Source organism: Esox lucius, chromosome 20, assembly GCF_011004845.1.
Source record: "Esox lucius isolate fEsoLuc1 chromosome 20, fEsoLuc1.pri, whole genome shotgun sequence".
NCBI classification, from domain to species: domain Eukaryota; kingdom Metazoa; phylum Chordata; class Actinopteri; order Esociformes; family Esocidae; genus Esox; species Esox lucius.
Window position 1 is genome coordinate 29,921,353 of NC_047588.1, and position 25,879 is coordinate 29,947,231.

Here is a 25,879-nt window from a genome sequence, read left to right on the forward strand (position 1 = left end):
ATGTGATAATACATACACATTCTCTGTGTATTCTACGTAATTGTTCAGTGCCCTCTACTAATATTGGAGTCAAATGGCCTGTGAATATATTAATTTTTTTGCTGTTTATCCTCTTGTTCTTTCATTGAAAATATTCACAAAAATGTTACCTTTAATTGGAGTGAAATAATTGTCCAAAGCATGCCTACCAGAATTATTGGCACCCTAGAATTTCTCATCAGTAGAATATTACTGAACTACATTTCCATTCATATTTAAAGTTTTTTAAGTTCACCTGGGTAATTAGGAACACTTAAGTGGTAAGCCGTGACTTCCTGTTTCACTGGGGTATAAATATGAGGTGACACACAGGCCAAATTGTCATAATCATCCATCACCAGAGTGTGGGAAATTATGTGTGTCAAAAGGTTGTTGAGCTGCGCATATCAGAATATGGCTATAAGAAAATACGTCAGTGGTTGAAAATGCCCATTTCCACTAGCAATAATTACATTTACAGTAAAGATTAAAGTAACTGGACCCTACGCACAGCGAAGAGGATGGGTCGAGTGGCTAAAGAAATTCCAATGGCCATCCCAGTTCCCTGACCTAACCCTGTGGGATGAGCTGAAGAGAAGACTCCACAAGGGTGGACCTTGGAATCTGAGGGATCTGTTGAGATTCTGCATGGAGGAGTGGTCTCATATCCCTTGCCATGTGTTCTCCAACCACATTACGTATTACAGGAGAAGACTCAGAGCTGTTATCTTGGCAAAGGTAAGTTGCACAAAGTATTAAATGATAGGGTGCCAATGAATGTGGCACACATACATCTGAGAAAAATATAAGTTTAATTATGAGAATTTATTTCCATTGTTTTACTTTAGATCTATCTTCATATTTTGATGGAAAGATCAAGAAGATGAACAATAAAGAGATTTGTTTTACAGCCCATTTTGCTCATATTCACCAGGGGTGCCAATATTAGCACAAAATGCCTGGATATACATATAGTGAATAAGGTATTAGACTTCATCAACAAAAAACAAAACTCAGACCAGGTGCTGCTGGAAGTGATGTTGGGGGGGTGGGGGGGTGGGGGGGGTACTCTTCCCTCTGGTTGAAAATATCAAATCCCAGTGCCCTGGAGTGAAGGGTGTTGTCTCTGAGATGGGACGTTAAACTGCTGCTGAGTTCAGTTAAGATGTTAACCCCGGTGTCATGGCTACATTTACAATCTGGCCCTCATATCACCATGGCCGTCGAATCCTTCCCATATTCTAGCTGGCTCATGGTATCCTTTTCTACGCCATATAACTACAAAGAGAGAACTATAGGCACTAAAATGTATGCAATCACTAATATATGGGTAAGAGTGCCAGAAAAATGACTAAAATGGAAATGGAAATAAGCTAGTTTAGTCAGGGAACTTGAGCGATGCATTGACTCAGCTCCATCAGTTTCCTTATCTAAACAGGACGGACTATTTAAGTCAGTCAGGGACTCATTTCTCCTATGCTGCTGGTCATACTAGTATGAGGTTGCCAACCCACCCCTGCTTCCACCTGTTGGTTCTGTTTCCTTCTGCGTGGGGATAGGTCCTCTGTACCTTGCTCATTGCCTGTGTGAGAATATCCCACACCTTTAATTATTGCTGCTCATGTTACAGTTAAATATCATCATTAGTACTATGTATTAATGTCATGTGACGGCAGTGAGTTACCTCAAGGAACAGAACCGCATGCCAACACATCGTACTTGCATTGTTGTCAATAAATGATTGAATCAATAATGTGGGGTTTCCTGTTTGCAAGTTTTTCACAACCAATACAAATTTCCTGAATGTGTACTATACTTTCTCAAAACTATATAACATACTTCTCGAAACGTACATAATATTAACCTAACCCCAGACTTCTCACACAAAAGAAAACAATTTAATCAGTCCCCTTATACATTTTTCACTAAATTACAGACTGTAAATGTTGTCTAAAAATCTGTGAACTGTACAACAAATTCACAAATACTGTAATTGTTCTTTTGGTAGAGGGTTATGCAACATTATTCACCAAAACCTGACATTTAAGTGTTTGAGATAAGTATATGGTTATAATCATAAAATATATTTTTTATTTTGCTTCGGTCTCAAAATCCATAATCTGAACTGGGCCAGATAATTTGACCTACTACTCCATTCAATTTATATTTTCAGATGTTCCGTATATCTTGAAAAATGCCAATGTCTTGATTCATTGATTTGACTAGATTCGTTTTGACTAGATTGTTTTGACTTTCAATTCTAGAAACATTCTGTACAATGTAAAAAGAAGTCTCAAGTACATGTAATTTTCCAGTGCTTTTGTGTGTGCTTATGTATACAGATTCAGTGCACAGATAACTTGTTGGTCAGATAGGTAGGTTTACAGTCGGGATGATTAATGCAACTTTAAACGTCTCAGGTTCGGCTTCACACCCAGAATCCCTCATTGTCATACCATGTAGAAGAATATGGTCAATTCACAATGTCACAAATTGCATTAGAGATCACTGTTCACTGCATTTCCTTGTACTGTATTTGTACTTGTTCAATGACAATATAGTTTAATCTAATCTAATCTGTTCTTCTTTCTCTTCCTCTCCACCTCCGCTCAATCTTCCTCTACCGCTATCTCTATTGCTGTCACCCACTCTTCCAAAACTAAGATAATTTCACCTGTGGCTGTTTTTATTCATACCAACTAATGCCTGTTTGCCTGTTGATAGTGTTTACACCCAGACCACTGAGGGTGTTAGAATTGCCATTCTTTATTTAAGTTTTTGAATGTCAGTGCTTTCTACATGACAACATGATGACAATTGTGCATTACAAAGAGAGTGAGATCCACAGTCTGTATTGTTGTAAAGGATAATCTGAAGGATGCCAGTAAGTCAATAGCTATTGTAATTCTGTTCAAGACCCTCACACAACATCACAGCAGAAAGGAGTGATGTACTGAAAGAGTAAACAATCCAATCATAAAATTCTAGGAAAGATGGGCTGATCTTTGGTCACCAGAGTGAGGAGTTGAAATCGCTTTGGTCAGCTAATGATACTTTACTTGTGAAAGTGGGTAGTGGTGTACATAGCGGTACATAGCGGTTTTCTCCAGTTAGAGGATGGTGGGATGGGATGTGTGAGCGAGTGGACTAACACTTTAAATAAATGAATGAGCTGGGGTACCGACAACATGGAGGGACTTAGAAATGATTGGTTGGTAGTAACAGAAATGACACAAGATATTGTATCTAATATATTCTATTGAAATACAGGGTGCAAATATTTGTCCTTTACCATCAGTGTCAGAGCTGGTCTATCTTTGTTAAAAAATGAAGAGATGAGAGACACAACAGAGATGAAAGTGACATCAAGGAATAGAGAAATGACTGGTAAGAAGAAATGACAAAGATGGAGACAGAGAGACAGAAAGAAATGTTATGCAACAATAGTCCACAGACAGACATGTTATCTTTTTACGCTCCCTCATTAGACTCTGGAAGGTCCCTAGGCAACAAGTAGACTACATTAACTATTTCTTCATACAATACATTTATTTAGCTGATGAAGCGCAGTTGAAAGATGCGGTCAGAGGCTATGTAGCCAGATTTTTTCTATTGTATTTCCATTATCCTTCATAATGGACTGAATATCTCTGAAATAAGCACTTTCAGCAGCTTTCCCTTGTCTATGCGTAAAGTCCTCAGTCAGCGTTCTGCACTTTGCTCTCTAAGTGAACAAAAAACCTCAACTTTCCTCCGCCGGAAACACCCGACGAAATCATACACCCTCCAACAAAGTGTATGAAAAAGAAAAAAAATCTTCTTAGAGAGTAAGATATTTTAATGCAGCTAGATTGTGTGGCTATTTTTTAATAAAAATGTAATTAAAAATGATACTACTTAATTATATCTACAATCAAAATGATCACGCACAAAAAATTTTTTTACAAAAAGAACTATTAGCTAACTAACACTGGCTATATGGTTAAAACATTTTGGTACATGAATGATTAGTTAAAATATGATTGAAATTCATTATTCTTTAAAACTATTTGGAGAAAAGAGAGTATAAAAAGTTCATAAGTGTATGATATAGAGATAGCGATACATTTCAGTGGGTACATGGTGAAGATTAATCCTTACTTATTGGTCAATTTTAAAAAACTGCTTCAAATTCCTGTACAGCTCAGTCTGAAGAGCATGATAGTCGCAATTCATTGGTTGTGGGTTTGATTCCCACGGGGGGGCAGTACAAACATTATATGAAAAATGCGTGAACTCAACCCTGCAAATGACCCCTGATGTGTGCTGCCTACTGTATGATAAAAATGTATATACTGTATGAAACCTTGAAATTATAAATAAAAATAGAAGAAAACAGTGATTTAGAAATATGTGTACTGTTACTTTCAAATATATACATTTAACACTTTCACATTATATAATGATTAGAAATACTTGTTTTCAAATAACATCCTATTGAGCAAAATAAAAGACGTATTTTCAACATCTTAACAGCATCCTTTGATCTGTGGTATATTAATAATAATTTACATCTTACAGTTGGTGAAGGAAAGTAAGAATTGTGAGTAACAATCAAACAAAAGTATATGGTCTTGGTAGGTTATTGCGCGGTGCTAGCGGATATGTGGAGATTAGTTATGAATCACCCAGGTGGTTGCAATATTAGCAACAAATGAGGGGAGCTACACAATTTAAAAAGCTCCAGAAATACATTGTGATGTAAGATCATGCAAAATAAATTACAGCGATTTTCGCAATGTTCAATTAGTACATAATGTGTTGAGAAAAACCATGTAATTGTTGGCTGTAAGTGATTTTGAGTCTTCTCTTTCCTTTGTCATGTTTAGGGGTGTACTGTGAGTCTTCAGATTCTTTGTTTCAACCCTTTGAAGTAAGAGAACAAATCTTTTTGTCAGTATTGCTAAAATAACACTTTAGTGGTACTGAAATATATTTTTTAAATGTTCCCGTTTACATTCATAAAGACAGGTAATCCAAGATTTTATCAGCTGTTGTAACTGAACACATGACACAAAGTTGCCTCTGAGGTACCAACGACAGAGAAGGGCAGCTGTGCCCAGAGTGTGTTACAGAGTTTTTGTAAGTGTGTGTGTGTGTGTGTGTGTGTGTGACAGCATGAGTGTGCGTGTGAATGTGTAAACAAAAACTGGTGCAGATGATGCTCTGAAATTATCCTCACAAAACACTGAATAAGATAATGCCAAACTCAGAAACCCTCTTTCAAATGTATCTTCACCACCCCCATCCCTCAACCGCTTTTCACAACCTTCCTCAGAACATTATATATTCTGATGAAGGTTGTTTGACTGACAGTCAACTACTAAAAATGAATTTGCATACTTTTAGATTTTACAGTGGATACAAAAATGCCAGGTTTCTGTGATGTAAAAGAATGAGACAAAGAGAAATCATGTCAGAACTTTTTCCCCTTTTAATGTGACCTATAATGTGAACAATTCAATTGAAATTTTTTTTTGAAATCTTCAAGGGGGTTAAAATGGAAATTGAAAACCTTAAAATAACCTGATTGCATAGGTGTGCACACCCTCTTATAACTGGGGATCTGGCTGTGTTCAGAATTAACCAATCAAATTCAAACTCATGTTAAATAGAAGTCATTACACACCTGCCATAATTTAAAGTGACTGTGATTAATCACAAATAAAGTTCCGCTGTTCTAGTAGGATTTTCATTACATATTCTTAGTTGCATCTCAGAGCAAAAGCCATGGTCTGCAGAGAGCTTCCAAAGCATCAGAGGGATCTCATTGTTGAAAGATATCAGTCAGGAGAAGGGTACAAAAGAATTTCCAAAGCATTAGATATACCATGGAACACAGTGAAGACAGTCATCATCAAGTGGAGAAAATTTGGCACAACAGAAACATTACAAAGAACTGGACGTCCCTCCAAAATGTATGAAAAGACGAGAAGAAAACTGGTCAGGGAGGCTTCCAAGAGGCCTACAGCAACATTAAAGGAACTGCAGGAAATTCTAGCAAGTACTGGCTGTGTGCTACATGTGACAACAATCTCCCGTATTCTTCATATGAATGGGCTATGGGGTTGGCTGGCAAGATGGAAGCCTTTTCTTACAAAGAAAAACATCCAAGCCCAGCTGAAGTTTGCAAAAACTAACATCAAGTCCCCAAAAGCACATGGGAAAATGTGATATGGTCTGATGAAACCAATGTTGAACTTTTTGGCCATAATTCCAAAAGGTATGTTTGGTGCAAAAACACCACTGCACAATCAACCAAAGAACACCATACCCACAGTGAAGCATGGTGATGGCAGCATCATGCTTTGGGGTAGTTTTTCTTCCGCTGGAACCGAGGCCTTAGTCAGGGTGGAGGGAATTATGAACAGTTCCAAATACCAGGCAATTTTGGCACAAAACCTTCAGGCGTCTGTTAGAAAGCTGAAGATGAAGTTCACCTTTCAGCACGACAACAACCCAAAGCACACATCCAAATCCACAAAAGCATGGCTTCACCAGAACAAGATTAACCTTTTGGAAAGGCCCAGCCAGAGCCCAGACCTGAATCCATTTGAAGATATGTGGGGTGATCTGAAGAAGGCTGTGCACAGAAGATGTCCTCGCAATCTGACAGATTTGGAGCACTTTTGCAAAAAAGAGTGGGCAAATATTGCCACGTAAAGATGTGCCATGCTAATAGATTCCTACCCAAAAAGACTGAGGGTTGTAATAAACTTAAAAGGTGTTTCAACAAAGTATTAGTTTAAGAGTGTGCACACTTATGCAACCAGGTTATTGTGAATTTTAACATTTTTATTTTTCCCCTTCAAAGATTTCAGTTTGTTTTTCAATTGAATTGTTCACGTTATAGGTCACATTAAAGGTGGAAAAAGTTGTGACATGATTTATCTTTGTCTCATTCTTATACATCACAAGGACCTGGCATTTTAACAGGGGTGTGTAGACTTTTTATATCCTCTGTAAAATCTAAATATTGACATTTACCTTCCTCAGTGCACAGTTCAAGAGTGATATCAAGTGATTTTATATAGTATTTGAAAAGCCAGATTTTCAGTGGTTTTCTGAAAATGTTCAAAGACTAATTATTTTGGACTGGAAACAGACAAGGATCGAAAAAAATCTATTCACAAAATGTTAAATGTATTTTGAAAATGTACTAAATCGCTACATGTTCCAGACCAAGTGCCGTGGGTATAGAAATTCACCATCCACTTGCAACGTGTCCACCTTTTTTTACACACATTACCCCAAAATAACCATGTGAAAATATGTAAATAATTCTAAAAATACATTTAAATTAAACCAGTAAAATACCCTATTTGGATAATTGAACACGCTCACGAGTTAATAATATGTGGAACCACCTTTGGCTTGAATTACAGCCATGAGTCTCTTTGAGGAAATCTCTTCTAACTTTGCACACCTTGACGGTGCAATATTTGCCAATTTTTCCTTGCAGAATTGTTCAAGCAAGGTCACATTTTTATGTAATTACACAGATTCTTGATTGTATTTAGGTCGGGCCTCTGACTAGGCCACTCAAAGTCATTAACCTCATCCTTCAGCCACAACACGGTTGCTTTGGCGGTGTGCTGTGGGTCATTGTCATGTTGAAATGTGAACCATCTTCAATTTTCAACTTACACCTCAAGAATTGGTCAGTATTTTGAACTGACACTTTTCCCTTCTATCCTGACAAGTGCTACAGGTCCTGCTGAAGTAAAACACCCCCGTAACAGGACACTGCGGGGGTGTTCTATGGGAAGAAAGATGTATTGGGTTGGAGCCAGACATATCATTCTGAAGCTCCTTCAATGTTGCCACTGGCCTCTCAGTAGCCTCTCTGATCAGTCTGATCTGGGTGTTGCCAAACACCACTTGTGGAGTCCTCCATGAACAACTGCTTTTATTCTGAAACACTTGTTATCACTACAGTTGGTCACAGATTAGCTTGATTTGTGATCTTAAAGGTGGTTATACCTTGCAAGTTTGCAGCTGGAATCTAAGAGGGTGTTACATTTTTATTTCTTTATTAATTTTTAGAATTCTATTTTCACTTCCGGCAAATCAAGCTGGAAAAAGTCAGATTCCATATTTTGAAATGGGCTGGTGACTTTCTATACCAACTGTATATCTTGTAGCTGTGACAACTGACATTACTCGTAGACACTCCAGAACGGGCTATTACAATATCTATTAATTGCTGAATTGTTTTCCCCCTACTTCATAGACATTGTTATTCATCTGTTCTCATGCTGTGTGAGTGGCAGAGAACATGTAAACAATGTAATTTACGTCTTTGAAGCATACAGTAAGCAGACAAGTCACAATCATTTCAAGATTGTTGTACATGACCACAGTAATGACACATAAATGTTGTACCCACTTACTAACCAACATGGTGCTTCAAACATCCCAAATTTAGTTTCAAACCAACATAAATGATGTGTCTGTATTAACGACTGCAGCTCTGAAGCCAAATTTATTCATCCATCTTTTTAAATCTAGTCAACTGCAGTCATATTTAACTATTATCATATTTCGACAAAATTTATTTTATATTTTTTATGATTTTGCCAAACTATATATTTAATAATCACACCAATTGTGCATGTTTACAATAAAAAACTAATAATACTTTGTCAGTGTTTATATTATTATTATTATTGAGTGCAGTTTAATTTAATTTCATAAGTAAATAGATAAACTGCTAGATCACATTGAGAGGCCTTTAATTTAGATGCCACAGTTCTATTCTGACAGCTGTTGGGTTCAGTTGTGTTAGCATCATACATCTTAGGAAAACTGACATGAGAACAGAAATACGATCACATGGAAAATTAGCAAAAACTTGGAGAGTTTTGAAAAGAAAGAGGACAAAGAGATTTGGTAAAGATAATAGGTAGGATAATTAAGATGAATAATAATAATAATTCTGGAAAAACAATCATATACAGTACTGGTGCTGATTACGATGATTACATGATGAGTATGGAAACCAATATCGCCATGTCATAAAGGCAGAGAATATATGTTGCTACTGCTAAAGGCTACATGCAGAAACAATGGAATAGGAGAGAAGAATGGGGACAAAAATGCCAAACATCCAAAAACGTGTCAACAAACCTACTTTTAATGTAGGCTAAACATAGAGTACACTAAATATTCACACACACACACACACACACGCACACAAACACCCTTGTACACAGATTTGGTACTGTATAGAGTAACTGAAATTCAATCAAGGCCATCACTCCTACCTCGCATCATCTTCACTCCTCGAGTCTTCTTGTCCCACTTTCACAAACTGGATTTAACTCGATCTTACCCTGCACCTCACACTCTTCGTTTACCTATAACAATCTCTCTGTTCTCCAGCCCTTCTCTTCACTGTCCTTTCTCTCACGCAGTGTCTGTCATTGCACGTATAGCATGTTTGGGCCCCCTGCATCTGTCATTCACTCAGTTTGTGTGTGTGTGTGCGTGTGTGCATGTGTGCATGTATGTGTGTGTGTGTGTGTGTGTGAGAGAGAGAGGGAGAAAGAAAGAAAGAGAGAGAGAGAGAGAGAGAGAGAGAGAGAGAGAGGGCCTTTCCCCTGTCTCTCTCACTCTCTCTCTCTCTCTGTCTCTTACGGCACATATTTCCCCACTGTTACCCACTCAACATCAAAGCCTTAACCACTCTCTGTCCCCACCACTCTTTAACCCTCAAATTGAAATACAAATGAGACGTATTTGGCAGTAAAAGACACACTCGAATTCTCTAACACTCTAGCAGAGGCTAAAAGAATTACTAGTCAATTGAGCGTGGAGTGACTTCTAAAACAGACAATAATGAAAGAGCTTTCTGATGATACACATCAAATTATACTTCAAAGGGAAAACAAGAACAACGAGAACACCCCGCCATTTTAAATTGCCTACCCACACCCCAAATTAACAGGTGTTATTGAGAGTAGCAAACCAGCCCATAAACTCCACCACATGCGAAAAATAGGCTATCTGATGACATCTGCTTCCAGATGCCAGAGTACCAATATAGAGTTTGTCTTTAAACCCAAATGCTTCAGAGTGGTGTACCATAGATGAATACACAGGGACACAGGTGCTACAACACTGAGGGTACCACAAAGACCTGTGTGGGTGTGAGAGTGTGTGGGTGTGTGTGTGTGAGAGAGTGTGTGTGTGTGTGGCCCAGTACAGGTGCAAACGTGTGCAAATACTCGCAATCCCAGGCATAACCGCACTGAATGCAAATATATAACTAGCACACATATAGTACACAGGCACGTGTCATGGGGCGTGTTGACGAACATGTGACTGTACAGACAACAACACATCAACAAACAGACAGCAGCACTTACTTAAGTGAGTCTTCTTGGATACAGAGCCTCCTGAAGAAAAGTAAAGATCAGTTAGATTCAGGCTTTAACACAAGAGACACCATCTTTCACATCTAATGGCAATGCTCAACAGTAATGTAGGTTCAGGTCCTCGAAACTCAATCACAGGGGTCAGCTGCCGGTCTGTCCCACGCGCCAACGGAGGAGAATTGGGTCGATGTCTGGATGGTTTGCACACATGCCGGTCCTCTGCGCTGAGGGCCTGATGCCTTACAGTGCCTGTTGTATGAAATGGTTGTCTTACAGTATGGGAAGCGTTGTGGAAAAGCCTTCTGATAGAGGCGGCTGAGAGGGGAGTGTGAGCTGACTGACAAGCAGCGGGTGAATGCAGTATGAATTCTGCCTCTGCCTCACTCACACACTCACTGACTCACTCATTCACTCACACACACTGACAGACACTCACCTTAGCGTGTAAGACAGACAGACAGACACAGTTACAGTGAAGGACGGTGGGAGTCTACCCGTCTACCCGTCTGACCACAAAAAGTTCAGATTAAAGTAGGGATGTATATACGCGTGGGGTTAGTTTCCAAGCTGGGGTGTGTATTTTTAGTGTGTGTGCGTGAGTATGTGAAGAGAGAGGGCAGATGAGATAAACATCACTGGGTGGAGGCAGGCAGCTCTACTCGGTGTCTTTGTGTCTGGGCTACAGGAGGTCTTCTGTGGCTTTCACTACTTTCCTCTCTCCATTAAATCACTTTTTGCTTAATAGGCAGAACACAGTAGTGAGGTGAAAGCAGCTCACACAGAGAAAACACCTTGACAGGCAACAGAAAACACCAAGTACAGACTGCTTTTCATGTTTCTACACATTGCATTAACTGTATTACCAGTATTATATTATTTAAATCCACATGACTAAATGCAATTTTCCTGCAGTATCCTATCATAAAGGCGGGATTTTAGTCCCTTCAAACTCCTCAGTGCTGTTCAATGGACTGTAAATGTTGGCCATGGTGGCGACTCACAAGTCAGTTTTATGTGATTACAAGCTAAACCTAATGCTAAGTGCTACTGATCTTATTCCAGTCAGAAGTGCAGTGACACCTGACACACACAGCCAGAATAAAACCTGACCCATGAAACCTGACCTATGAAACCTGACCCATGACAACTAACCTATGACACTGGACCTATGAAACCTGACCCATGACACTTGACCTATGAAACCTGACCCATGACACCTGACCTATGAAACCTGACCCATGACAACTAACCTATGACACCGGACCTATGAAACCTGACCCACGAAACCTGACCCACGACACCTGACTTATGAAACCTGACCCATGAAACCTGACCCATGACACCTGGCCCATGAAACCTGACCCATGACACCTGACCCATGACACCTGACCTATGCCACTGACAGACAGAGGCACGACATGGGAACTAATTGAGGTGTGTTGCATGAGAGCCCCTTCTTCTCCGGTTAATACACGTCTCCCCGCTCCACAGACACTGCTGGTTAATACACGTCTCCCCACTCCACCGACACTGCTGGTTAATACACGTCTCCCCGCTCCACAGACACTGCTGGTTAATACACGTCTCCCCGCTCCACAGACACTGCTGGTTAATACACATCTCCCCGCTCCACAGACACTGCTGGTTAATACACGTCTCCCCGCTCCACAGACACTGCTGGTTAATACACGTCTCCCCACTCCACAGGAGCTGCTGGTAAATACACATCTCACAGATGTGCCACTTGGGAGGCCATTGCTCAACCTCTTTTTTAACAGAGACAGTGTGAAAGCGAGAGGGCAGGGTTTTTTCAGAAAGGGCACTGGGAAAAATTCAGACCCATGTACAATCCATGCCACCCAATTGTCCACTTTATTATTTATTTCTTATATGTTAGCATAAATATTAACCCGTTCCCTATATCAGTCCCTCTCTGGAATGTAGCAGCAGTATACTGTTTTTCTCTTTGCCTAACTAGATGTATAGGTTATTGAGAACACATTAAATCTTACTATGATGATCTGTCCAATCTGTTCAGTGATACAAATATAATAATAAGCAATAACACAGATTAAAAACATACACAAACACAGCTTTAAAGACTTTAATCTCCTTTCATCAATGCAACAGTTGTGCTCCAGTGTCTTGTCTTCCATTAAAACCCATTATCACAGTGCTGTGATAATGTATGCAGCTCTCTTACTAATTTACAGGACATTATCATAGCCAGAGTTAAGCAGAAATACAACTCTGTCATTAACTCAGTACATTAATATAGCATTGCAGGCATTGCAGGCTTAGTCTATGTGCTTTTTTGTTGTAGTAATTACCAATTTACCATGACATCAGCATGTATTGAGTTTGCTTTTTGATTTCTGTAAGGCTTTTTAGTATGAACTTCTTTTTTCCATGAACTTCCACCTTAACGTGGTGGAGGGGTTTGAGTACCTGAGTGACCCTAGGAGCTATGTTGTCTGGGGCTATATGCCCCTGGTAGGGTCTCCCAAGGCAAACAGGTCCTGGGCGACGGGTTAGACTAAGAGCGGTTCAAAAACCCTTTAATGATGGAAACCATTTTGAGGATCGTGATGTCGCCCGGTATGGCGCAGCCGGGGCCCCACCCTGGAGCCAGGCCCGGGGGTGGGGCTCGTATGCAAGCCCGAAGGAGCGACGTGGGGCTGCCTTCCCGTGTGCTCACCACTTGCAGGAGGGACCATAAGGGGTCGGTGTGTAGAGGATCGGGCGGCAGTCGAAGGAAGGGGCCTAGACAACCCGATCCATGGACACGGAAACTAGTTCTAGGGACGTGGAACGTCACCTCGCTGGCGGGGAAGGAGCCTGAGATTGTGCGTGAGGTTGAGAGGTTCCGACTAGAGATAGTCGGGATCACCTCTACGCATGGCTTGGGCTCTGGAACCACACTCCTTGAGAGAGGATGGACTCTTCACCACTCTGGAGTTGCCCATGGTGAGAGGCAGCGGGCTGGTGTGGGTTTGCTTATAGCTCCCCAGCTCTGCCGACATGTGTTGGAGTTTACCCCGGTGAACGAGAGGGTCGTTTCCCTGAGGCCTACGTGTCGGGGATAGGTCTCTCACTGTTGTTTGTGCCTACGGGCCGAACGGCAGTGCAGAGTACACAACCTTCTTGGAGTCTCTGGGAGGGGTGCTGGAAAGTGCTCAGACTGGGGACTCCATCGTTTTTCTGGGGGACTTCAACGCCCACGTGGGCAACGACAGTGACACCTGGAGGGCCGTGATTGGGAGGAACGGCCCCCCTGATCTGAACCAGAGCGGTGTTCAGTAATTGGACTTCTGTGCTAGTCACAGTTTGTCCATAACGAACACCATGTTCAAGCGTAAGGGTGTCCATCAGTGCACGTGGCACCAGGACACCCTAGGCCGTTGGTCGACGATCGACTTTGTTGTCGTTTCATCTGACCTGAGGCCGTATGTTTTGGACACTCGGGTAAAGAGAGGGGCGGAGCTGTCAACTGATCACCACCTGGTGGTGAGTTGGATCCGATGGCGGGGGAGGAAGCTGGACAGACTCGGCAGACCCAAGCGTACTGTTAGGGTCTGCTGGGAACGTCTGGCTGAGTCTCCTGTCAGAGAGATCTTTAACTCCCACCTCCGGCAGAGCTTCGACTGGATCCTGAGGGAGGCTGGAGATATTGAGTCCGAGTGGACCATGTTCTCCACCTCCATTGTCGAAGCGGCCGCTCAGAGCTGTGGCCGTAAGGTCTCCGGTGCCTGTCGAGGCGGCAATCCCCGAACCCGGTGGTGGACACCGGAAGTAAGGGATGCCGTCAAGCTGAAGAAGGAGTCCTATCAGGCCTGGTTGGCTTGTGGGACTCCTGAGGCAGCTGACGGGTACCGGCAGGCCAAACGGACTGCAGCCTGGGTGGTTGTGGAGGCAAAAACTCGGGCCTGGGAGGAGTTCGGTGAGGCCATGGAGAAGGACTATCGGCTGGCCTCGAAGAGATTCTGGCAAACCGTCCCGGCGCCTCAGGAGAGGGAAACAGTGCCCTACCAACGCTGTTTACAGTGGAGGTGGGCAGCTGTTGACCTCAACTGGGGATGTCGTCGGGCGGTGGAAGGAGTACTTCGAGGATCTCCTCAATCCCGCCGTCACGTCTTCCATTGAGGAAGCAGAGGCTGAGGGCTCAGAGGTGGACTCATCCATCACCCGGGCTGAAGTCACTGAGGTAGTCAAGAAACTCATCGGTGGCAAGGCACCGGGGCAGGATGAGTTCCGCCCTGAGTACCTCAAGTCTCTGGATGTTGTGGGGCCTTGGGGTCTTGGTTGATACGCCTCTGCAGCATCGCGTGGCGGTCAGGGACAGTGCCTCTGGGATGGCAGACCGGGGTGGTGGTCCCTCTTTTTAAGAAGGGGGACCGGAGGGTGTGTTCCAACTATAGGGGGATCACACTTCTCAGCCTCCCCGGGAAAGTCTATGCCAGGGTTCTGGAGAGGAGAATACGGCCGATAGTAGAACCTCGGATTCAGGAGGAACAGTGTGGTTTTCGTCCAGGCCGTGGAACACTGGACCAGCTCTATACCCTCTACGGGGTGTTGGAGGGTTCATGGGAGTTTGCCCAACCAATCCACATGTGCTTTGTGGATTTGGAGAAGGCATTCGACTATGTCCCTCGCGGCATCCTGTGGAGGGTGCTTCGGGAGTCGGGGGTACTGGGTCCTTTGCTAAGGACCCTCTTTGGTAACCATGCTAATTGGTACCATGTCTTTGGCGACGTGAAATGTTATTGAATCTGTTATTTCTCTCTGCCGTTTGGAACCTTTCTGGTATGGTGTAATACTGGCAAATGCATCGGTAATAGATTTTAGCTTTGGACGGCATTGAGATGCTTTGCACTCGTCATACGAAGATTTGTGGTGCCGTCTTAAATAACTGAACAAATTGATCTTGTTGTGGCAACAATTGCAAGGCACTCTCGACAAAGTACCTGTTTTTGGTCAACATCATCCTGTCTTTGGCCGATGCATTTCTTTTTGCAACAACATTTTCTATTTTGGTCTTTTTTGCCTGCTCCTCGCTCATCATTTGGTCACGTGCAAGCAGAGCCTGCATGTCAACTGAGTGCAGCAACGAACCGTGTTTAAAATAATAATAAACTGTGTATCCAATAACTCATGAATCAGATTAAATCAGACAGATATAATGCTGGTTTTCCATTTGAAAAAAATCTATATTGTAGACTGATATATGTTTATCTTACTAAATCGCACGTTCTGACTATCGCAATGTCGATGCTGAAACGTTATATCGTGCAGCCCTACTACAGAGTAGGATGGACAGACTTGATTATACAGCACAGTATACATTTCAGCAATACGTCCAGTTTCAGATGTAGGCATTAAATTGACAATTATATATCTAAGGCTGAAGTCTATGAAGCTATGCCTATGTACATATAGGTCTGGAAAATAAATGGATACTGACACAAGTTTTGTTATTTTGGCTGTTCACCAAAATATATTCAAGTTACAGTGAAATAATGAATATATGCTTAAAGTGCAGTCTCTCTGCTTTAATTTGAGGGTATTCACATCTAAATTGGAGGAAGGATTTAGGAATTAACGGCTCTTAAATATGTAGCCCCCTCTTTTTCAAGGAACCAAAATTAATTGGACAATTGACTCAAAAGCTGTTTCATGGACAGGTGTGGGATATTCCTTCATTGTTTCTTCATCAATTAAGCAGGTAAAAGGTCTGGAGTTAATTCCAGGTGTGGCATTCGCATACAGATGCCGTTACTGTGAACCCACAACATGTGGTCAAAAGAGCTCTCAATACAAGTGAAACAATTTTTTATCCACCAGAGCGATAGCAGGAACATTAGGATTGGCCAAATCAACAGTTTGTTACATTCTGCGAAAAAATAATGCACTGGTGAGCTCTGCAACACAAAAAGGCCTGGATGTCCATGGAAGACAACAGTGGTGGATGACCGCAGGATCCTTCCCATGGTAAAGAAAAACCCTTTCACAACATCCAGCCAAGTGAAGAACACTCTCCAGGAGGTAGGCATATCATTATCCAAGTTTACCATAAAGAGAAGCCTTCACAAGAGCAAATACAGAGGGTTCACCACAAGGTGCAAACCATTCATAAGCCTCTAGAATGGAAAGGCCAGATTAAACTTTGCCAAAATAACTAAAAAAGCCAGCCCAGTTCTGGAACAGCACTCTTTGGACAGATGTAACTAACATCAACCTGTACCAGAATGATGGAAGAAATTATGGAGAAGGCTTGGTACGGCTTACCACATCATGTGTAAAACACGGTGGAGGCAGTGTGATGGCTTGGCCATGCATTGCTTTCAGTGGGACTGGGTCACTGGTGTTTATTGATGATGTGACAGAAGACAGAACAGCCAAATGAATTCTAAAGTGTATAGGGATATATTGTCTGCTCAGATTCAGCCAAATTCAGCAAAGTTGATTGGACGGCGCTTCACATTACAGATGGAAAATGACACAAAACATACTGCAAAAGCAACCCAGGAGTTTAAAGGCAAAGAAGTGGAATATTCTGCAATGGCCAAGTCAATCACCTGATCTCAACCCGATCGAGCATGCATTTCACTTGCTGAAAACAAGACGTAAGACAGAAAGACCCACGAACAAAAAACAACTGAAGAGAGCTGCAGCAAAAGCCTGGCAAACATCACAAAGGAGGAAACCCAGCATTTGGTGATGCCTTCACATTACAGACTTCAAACAGTCATGGCCTGCAAAGGATTCTCAACAAAGTATTACATTTGAACATTTAATTTATGATTGTGTTAATTTGCCCAATTATATCTGAGCCCCTCAAATAAGGGGACTGTATATGAAAATGATTGCAATTCCTAAATGTTTTATATGATATTTTTGTTCAACCCCTTGAATTAAAGCTGAATGTCTGCACTTCAATTGCATCTCGGTTGTTTCATTTCAAACTCACAGACCCAACATTGTGAACATTGTGTCAGTGTCCAAATATTTCCGGACCTAACTGGGGATGTCAACGGATGACTTCATTTATTGGGTGATATTTGAATAAGACTACAGATACATTTAATGGATGAAGTGGGATAGAGACTCAGGGAATCTAATTTGAGAGACACGGAAAGATTTTAGTTGCTGAGAATAGCAGCCGGCCCAAAACAGCAAAGAGCTAATCCTGTGTCTTATATCGGATTATTGCCATGTTTACTCTCAAGAAGCAAGTATTACACCGCCAGGTGGACAAGAGGAGAAAAGGGGTGAGTTAATGAGAGAGTGAGAGAGAGAGACAGATAGATACAAAGTCAGATACAGAGACAGATAGATACAAAGACTGATACAGAGAGAGAGAGTGAGAGAAAATGGGGCTATAAGAGGGATGGGAGAAGAGAGAATGAACAAGCCAAGATGGCAAAGAGAAAATAGGGAGCCTTGGTAATCTGACAGAGAGAAAGAGAGATAGCGTGTTTGTTGTGGGTGCAGACTCTCAATAAAAGAGTGAGAATAAGACAAGAGAAACAGTGAGGGGGGACAAAAAAAGAGTGAAACAGAATGAGGAAGTGGAGAGATAAGCATGAAGAATGGCCCAGAGTGATAGGGAAGGAGGGGGCTGTGAGGGTCTGATTCAGACACTTGATGAGAAACGAACAAGGTCTGTCACAGGGACACTTACACAGAACCCCAGGAAATATCGAGGGGTTCTCACATTGGTTAATGTTGCCTAACAGCTGTGTCGGGTAGCACACGCGAACACCACGGCTGCAGTATGGCCATGTACACACAGACATCAATTGTTAAATGTGCACGTGTTGCAACATTTTCATTTCACTCAATCCATAAACAAATGGCGAAATGTGAATTTGGATAGTTTATAAATATATATGCCTACACATGGGACTATTAGTTAATCAATAATCACTATGTGAAATCTCACCTTTTTTTACGGGTTCCTCAGTCGTGATGGGGTCGGGTGATTCCGGCTCCTCATATTCCATAACTCCCCTGTCAAAGCAAACTGCGTGTACACCCACCTCACACTCGTGGAACAATCTTGCTCATACAAACGGACCTTTTCTATAGTGTAGCCTAATATACACCGCGTTTTTCTATGTTCTTAATATACTACGCAAGCACCATAAAATTGCAGGTTATTAAACTTATCTTTAATTCTAATGTACAGGCCTACCGGCTGTTCTAGCGGCCGGGATGGCGCAAGCGCTACAAAACATGCACAGCCATCTATTTGAGTCTCTACTGTCATTTACTACAGCCTGCCAATATCTTTGTCATTCTTTCATTCGGTGTTGTCACTTTCTCCATATTCCGTCATTTCTTCAAGTAGGTATAATAGCGGTCAACTTTTTTGACCGAACTTCCTTGTGTGCGCGGTTCAGGCTACTCCGGTTTCACCCACTTGCTCTTTGTGCCCTGGCTGTCCCGAGCTTGCGCTCCCAGTTATGTCACCAGGAATTATGTAACAAACTCACCGCGGGTTGTTTGTTGTAGCAAGTCATTCTTTTTTCTAGTGCACAGTAAGACATAGCTTTACCAAATAATTTTACCTAAATAATATGAGGACAGTCACGCAACGCATAAAACAAAATAAAACAGTTAGGCCTTTAAAAGCTAGATAAATGAAGAACAAAAAACAAAGACAAGTACAATCAGAAGGTTGATATTTATAAGGAAACTATTTGCTTAGATATCCCTGATATCATTAAGCTGCATATCACCCCCTTCTTGAATCTTTAGTCCAAATGTCCAAAAGATCTGCAACTTCTGCACTGACAGACACAGGCAGCTAGCCTTCCAAAAGGGTATAAATATGAGGCATCAGGGGTCATTCCCAAAGCTCAGTGAGAGAAAGCCCATCTGGCCATGCAGGGGCATCCTCTGGAGCGACATGGAACTGGGTTGACATTCTGTGGACTTCGTCATTGATGAAACATCGGACCTCAATACACTTTTCTCATCCCAAAAGCAGAATGTTACTAACTCAGTTGGCTAGGTTTTTATAGATTTTACCCTTAGCCAGTTTACATTTTTTTTAGAAAGTGCAGGACACAGTCACACTTTACAGAGTAGGTGTTTTCTAACAGAAACATGTCAGCACCTAGGCTGTCTTTGTTAGGTTATACATCTTTGGCTTCTGCACGTTTGATCACTTCCCCAATGCATCCCTATTAAAAACTAAATGAGTCACTATTGGGACAAATTATGTTGCATGGACACTTCACAGGTAAAAATCTAAAAATTAGAATTGATAATATAATGTGTGATTATTTCTTACATTTATTTTATATAGTGCTATTACATACCTTTGTATTGACCTTTTTTAATATTATTCACCTGTTTATTAAGTCTGAACATTTAGCATTGATTGTTATCTGCTTACAATGTTCTGTTTTGTAATGTATTTAGTATAAGTGCATTTATTTAATTACATGTTTCTCATTAGATGAAAAGTGACCGGCTTTGTTAGTGTTTCAGCTAACAATTGATTATTTAAAGGGTTAACGATCCAAAAGCCTATTTTAACCATTACATAATCTACAACGCACCGATCAGCAAAACACACATTGTATGTCACCTATAACAGTGTTCCCGTTAATTTTGGTGTGGTCTCAAGAATCTCAACCTCTGCCTTTCCAACTGTGGTAGTGTCGGTTGCAGTTTTTAGCATTGCGCAACAAAACTGCGTCAGTGCTCCGCTTTAAAATGTAGATGTGTGGCTTGGCCACTGGTGGTTTCCTTAGATGCAAGGCCATCAATCAGTACAGAGATCAATCAGATAAATAAATGACTGACAACTGGGCCACAGATTTTGACAATCCAATGAGATAAAAGTAAGACAAAACATCTTATTTCTCATAGTGAAAGATACAAAGGTGACATAGAATGTGTGTGTGTGTGAGTGTGTGTATATGTGTGTAAGCACATGCGTGTTTAGGTGGTTTTAACTAAAGTAAATGAGAGATGTCCACATCAGTTACCCTGCACCCTTACTCCTCAAAGCCCATCTGACCACACGCAAGCCTCTCTCTGTCTCACACCACACACACACACACACTAATCCCATCTGGCTCTAGACCCACCCAACCCTGAGGACAGAAACCCGAGGGGCCTAAAGGAGGAGGTGCGGGCTGTTACAGCAAACCACACACACACACAAATACTCTATTAACCACACCGCTTTACCCTGTGTGCATGTGTGTATTTCATGAGGGACGCTGCAAAGTGAGGGCATCCAGGGAAACACAAGTTACATGAAAAAGCTCAGAGAAACTGGCCACTTTCATCAGTTGGTTGCCATTTCTGGTACATGTATTTTGGTGCCTAGGATGCAAGCCTAAGTCAAGTAGAAGTTAGAAGTGGACAGATTTCAGTATTATCCCCCTAGTTGCATTCTCAGTGGTGACTGTGATCTGCTGAGTTTCTGCTGACAGAATCCTCAGAACTCTCAGATGTGGACAATGTGTGAGTTGTTACGGTAACGCTAGATGCCATTCATTTATTACTGGAAGGGCTTCATTCACAAAGAGGGAGGGGCCATAGACCAGACAGACTGACAGAGAGCTTCACCGATAGACTGCAACAAAGAGAGCGAGGAAGGAAGGAAGAGAGGGGAGGGGAAGGAAGGAAAAAGGGGGCGAGAGACAGAGGTTGTCACGATGAGAGGTCAATGGTCCTGTGTATTTGTTAAAGCATGCAACACTGTACTTGTGGTTTTGATTCCCACGGGTGGTCAGCATGAGAAAAAAAGTACGAAAATGAATGCACTCACAAATGTATGCTGTTACAGATAAGAGCGTCTGCTGAAAAACTACATATGAAAAATACAGATAGACAAAGAGTAAGCTTTATGACATCAAATAAATATACAGTTTAGTCATTTCGACACAGAATTGAACTCACAGTCCTGGCGTTGTAAGTGCCATTCTTAATCAAATGTGCTACGTTGTTTATTAACACACGGAACAGTCTGAAAATAACACTAGTTATCACAATGCAAATGACTTTATTCTCAAATATTATTAACAACATAATATTCTTAAACCTAATATCAAACCGTAAATACATAGGACTCAAGAAGTAAGGTCTTATTCAAGAGGTCATTAACTGTGGACCAATAAATTATTAGCAAAGATAAAAAAAAATATCAAAAGGCCTCTTTAAATAAATTCTAATGATAAAAATATAATAAAGTAGTTAAAATACAATATATACACTGCCCGTTATATAGTCTGGTCTGTAATCAGTTGCAACCCTGATATGAGCAAAACAGACTGCTTAAAATAACACAAATATGGAGGTATATTGTATTCAAAAACAAATTTTTTGTAATATTATAATTGCTCTGAAAACTAGATTTTGTTTATTGGGTAACCAATTATACAGTCAAGTCTTTGTATTATACAGTCAAGTCTTTTTACAGACTCTTTGTAAAGATTAAACTGAGCCTATTTTTTTAAAGTTGTGTGAAAGAGGGAACAATCTTAGACCAAATTCTTGATATCTTTCTTATGGACTGCCCTTTTCTCTCTTCCTAACCCTTTCTTTTTAAGTTTGTTAAAATTACTTGATAAACAAGATCTCATTTGAACAGCAATAGTTTTATAATGTTTATTTTGCTACCACCCCCCCCCCCCCAAGGGTGCCAATAATGGACTTGACTATATAATACAATAAACCATAGGTTGTACTGAAACATAGGTAAAATGCTTCAATCTGACTGAAGCCATTAGTCGAGCACAGAAACAGTACTCACGAACTGTTATATCTACGACAGATGCAGCTGTACAGCTCAGAACATCAGGTGTCTCAGGCAAATTGCTAGTGCTAAGAAGATTGCAGGCAAACACTCTCATTCGCACACCCACGCACGCACACAAAAGGCAGTCAGTGCTGTTTGCTGATGCGTTTTTTTGTTTTTTTTCTGGTTGGTCAATGGTCCGGATAATCCATCACCCTCCTAATAGGTTTCCCATAGTGATCGACACAAACAGCCCTTAGAGAGGGAGAAAAGAGCATCACAGAACGGATGAAACATACGGGAAACATAACGTGTGTGTGTGTCGCTTAACCTCGGACATGTTGGTGTGGATAACAGTACCTGTGGCCTCTGTGTGGAGTTTGGAGCCGTCCGTGTTGGTCACTTGACAGGAAACAAAGGTTTTCCGTCCCTCCTTCTTATCCAGTGAGCAGGTGAGCAGCACCGTGCTGCCCAATGGGATGGGGCTTTGGATTGAGGAAAACATTTGCAATGAGTACAAATGTTTACAACAAATGTATTCATAAAACTTTGAATTAACATGTGGCCTAAGGTGTTTCCGGATGTGTAGGCCTTTGCCATTGGTTTACATCTACTGCTGTGGCAAGGGTTTCAATCTAGCTCACTGCTCTTTCAGGCAAAACTATCATCTATTTTTCCCCACCTTTTCTTTGTTTTTCCCCCGGTTTTGCTTCCCCCAATAATATCCAATTTGTGATTAAGCCCCAGCTTCATCACAGAGACTCCCGTCAGACATGGGACAGTTACTGTCGAGATGTGTCTTCTGAAGCACACCAGATGCTGCTCTGGTTCTGACACGTAAAAGGAACTGGACAATGAGACTGATTAGATGAGTAAACCCCGGCCCAGGCCGTATGATAGCAATGGTAAAGAGGTACTCAGGGAAACGTTCAGTATTCAGTCAGCATGCCTAGTTGGACGTGGATTACCCATACTTCATGTGCGCCGTAGAGAAAGGTCGCACTGACAATGGCTCTGCATTCGCTACATCGTTTTTTGCATATTACTGTTTATATTGTTTTTATTTTTGTTCATTCTGCATTGTTGCTCATTCACTATGATCGGCTAGCCCTTTTGGACATCATGTATATTATTGTAAAATATGTAAACTTTGTTTTTTAATTTGATAGCTGTGGTTCAGTGTAAAGAACAAAATGGCAGGCACCAAATTCAAAATAAGGCCAAGGACAAGATAAAGTGCATAAATAAAGTGACTTGCTATATCTCCAAGAGGCCTCTTTATAGCTTATACCTCCGAAGTTATAAAATTAGAACTGCAAAACAAATTAATCAAAATGGGACCAAGTAAAGGTGTAAAAGCAGATGTCAACCGATAAAGACTTTTCAAGGTTGTTACAGATTATTAGGATACAAAAAAGGTGATAACCGATTAATCATCATACAGTATGTTCTATCTTTTTATGATGAATAACACAAAAAAACAATATAAATTTCACCTAATAAAAGATGAATGCCTAATGTCTACAGACTGCACTGGGTCTCCCTTGATTATTACAGCAGAGTTGGCATAGGTTTAATCTCGGGAGCTCAGGCTTATGTCACAAAAAAGAGCACAGCCAAAGAATAGCTAACAGCACAGCTGACAATGGGAAAAAGGCAGGCTTCAGCAGCTAGTCTTAATGAATAAAAACGTTATTATTATAACGTTAAAATAAACCGTTTCGTTGTCAAATACCTCCCACGCACCATTGTTACCACAAAAACAGTGTAACTGAAAATGCCCCGAATATAATTAATGTAACAAAAAACTAACTTTGATCACAGTCAAATACGGAAAGTGTTACAGTATTTTGAAACAAGCCGTTCATTCCTTCAGTGAAATATGTAATGTATTTCACAGAACGGATGGCAAAAATACATGATGTCCCAATGTTGTCAGGTAATAAGAACGTATTTTATCAAAGAATGCATGTTTTAACAATGCATTTATATGTGTTTGTTTTGAAAATGCATTGTTTTTACGGTTAGAGAAGAAACATCTATGCAATGTTTGTGCTGTGTCCACTTATACAGTGGACGTATGCTTTGAATCAGAAACAATCAGCAAAACACAGAAAATGCACCTAAACATATTTGCACCTAAATTTATATATTATTTGATTTCAAGTGTGGATTAAGTAAGGACGTTAGGTTAATGTGCGTACCTGCGATAGTTTATATTGAGATTGGCCGTCATGACTGGGCCAGACAGGTAGGTTGCATGGGTCCCTGTCACAGAGTCAATCATGGTGGCTATTGCCCCCCCGTGGACATGCCTGCAATTTATCAACAACTTTTAAAACCTTAAAGAAATGTCAATTAAATCAAGTTGTATGCTTGCAATTAGTCATGTAAAGTTTACAAACACACACACACACACAACTCACCCCGGTGGTCCTTCCAGTAAGTGTCCAGCCTGAAACACACACACACACTTCTCCTCCTCCTTGTTGACAAACATGACATACTCGAACGCCGCTCCCGGTTCCTTTACGCTCCGCGTGAACAAACGGGCCTTAGACTGGATGATCTTACTTAGATATACTCCACCTTGAAAAGAGACAGTCAGACAGAGTTACACCATACACAACACACACACATCATCCATATATGAAAGAAACAATTCTATACCTGTAGCAAACTTGATGGAACGGTTGTAACTGGGCAGTCTTCTCCAGGCCCCCCACTTCTTTCCCCCCTCTTCTGTCTCTACCTCACACTGGCTGTTATAGTGCTCATACAGCCGCCTCATATCAGAGCCCCAGGATGAGTTGGGAAGGCTGAAGTCCCGTGACTGAGAGAAGGGCCAGGGCAGCATCTACTGGTCAAACACAACTATTACACTCAGATGTACTCTTTAAAAGTATTAACTGAGTACCGTGCTCACACAGTATCGCACTAGGGAAAAGCATCACAGAGACGTTAAGAACGATATAGTTCAAATAACAGTTCAAAATGCACGTAGGGAAGGGTTAGGTATTTGGGAAAAAGATTCAAATAAACACAAAAATAAATACAAATCATTTTCCAGAGGAATAATCGTTGCATTTTCTCATTCGCATTCCTTGGCCTCGCGCTGGTTTTACGGCTAGCTAGGCAAACTAGTCAGTTTCTGGACCTACCGCAATGGTTCGGACACTGCTGACAGACGACCAGGGGTGCTGGGGAGACTGACTTTGAGTTGGTTGTTTGATACTGGTCTTGATGTTTTCCTTTAGGAATTCACGTCCTATTATTTGGGACAGTCCCCTGGCAATCTGCTGCGCTCGGATTCGTATCATGACGATAATGTCCGAAAAAGACTGCCCAGCACTACTCTATGACAATTAAAGGAACAAGCCAGCTGTACTCTATGTACTGTTACTGTGTTAGCTTTGTAGAAAGTTACTCATTAAACGTGGCAGTTTACAGACTAGTGGCTAAGGTATACAAACTATTAACAGACAGATTCAAATTTCAGATGCCACTATACATTTCTAAGGTTAAAAAAACAGATAAATACGGAGCAATTTTTGATTTTATTTGCAGTCGCCGGTAGGATGACTTTCATATGGCCCTTGTCTCCACTTCCTGCACGAGAAACTACAACACGCCACATTCTGGTCATGTGATCTATGACGTAATGTCTATTAGTCATTATGAT

At 41.2% G+C, this 25,879-nt stretch overlaps 2 protein-coding genes across 4 annotated transcripts in view; both read right to left on the reverse strand.

Moving 5' to 3' along the window:
* The window catches only part of rorc (RAR-related orphan receptor C), a 33,319-nt gene extending 14,434 nt beyond the window's left edge, over positions 1–18,885 (reverse strand). The window contains exons 1-2 of one of the 2 annotated variants that reach the window (XM_029115398.2): positions 18,379–18,885; positions 10,428–10,457 (exon numbers count right to left, since the gene is read on the reverse strand). In XM_029115398.2, the coding sequence (XP_028971231.1) occupies positions 10,428–10,457; positions 18,379–18,439 (91 nt within the window). In that variant the 5' untranslated portion in view covers positions 18,440–18,885. Of the gene's footprint in view, positions 1–9,323; positions 9,560–10,427; positions 10,458–18,378 lie in introns of those variants that run through there. The other variant, XM_029115399.2, reaches the window with a different exon arrangement.
* Positions 18,886–21,289: 2,404 nt separating this feature from the next.
* them4 (thioesterase superfamily member 4) lies at positions 21,290–25,817 on the reverse strand. Of its 2 annotated transcripts, none has more exons than XM_010902483.3 (6): positions 25,359–25,817; positions 24,868–25,054; positions 24,624–24,786; positions 24,402–24,512; positions 22,558–22,682; positions 21,290–22,416 (listed from the first exon to the last, which is right to left on the reverse strand). In XM_010902483.3, exons 1-6 carry the CDS (start codon positions 25,515–25,517, stop codon positions 22,409–22,411), a joined length of 753 nt encoding a protein of 250 aa, XP_010900785.2. In that variant the 5' UTR covers positions 25,518–25,817; the 3' UTR covers positions 21,290–22,408. The 2 variants fall into 2 exon arrangements, with proteins under 2 accessions (XP_010900785.2, XP_010900784.2); XM_010902482.4 differs by having other exon boundaries at positions 21,290–22,452.
* Positions 25,818–25,879: the final 62 nt, after the last annotated feature.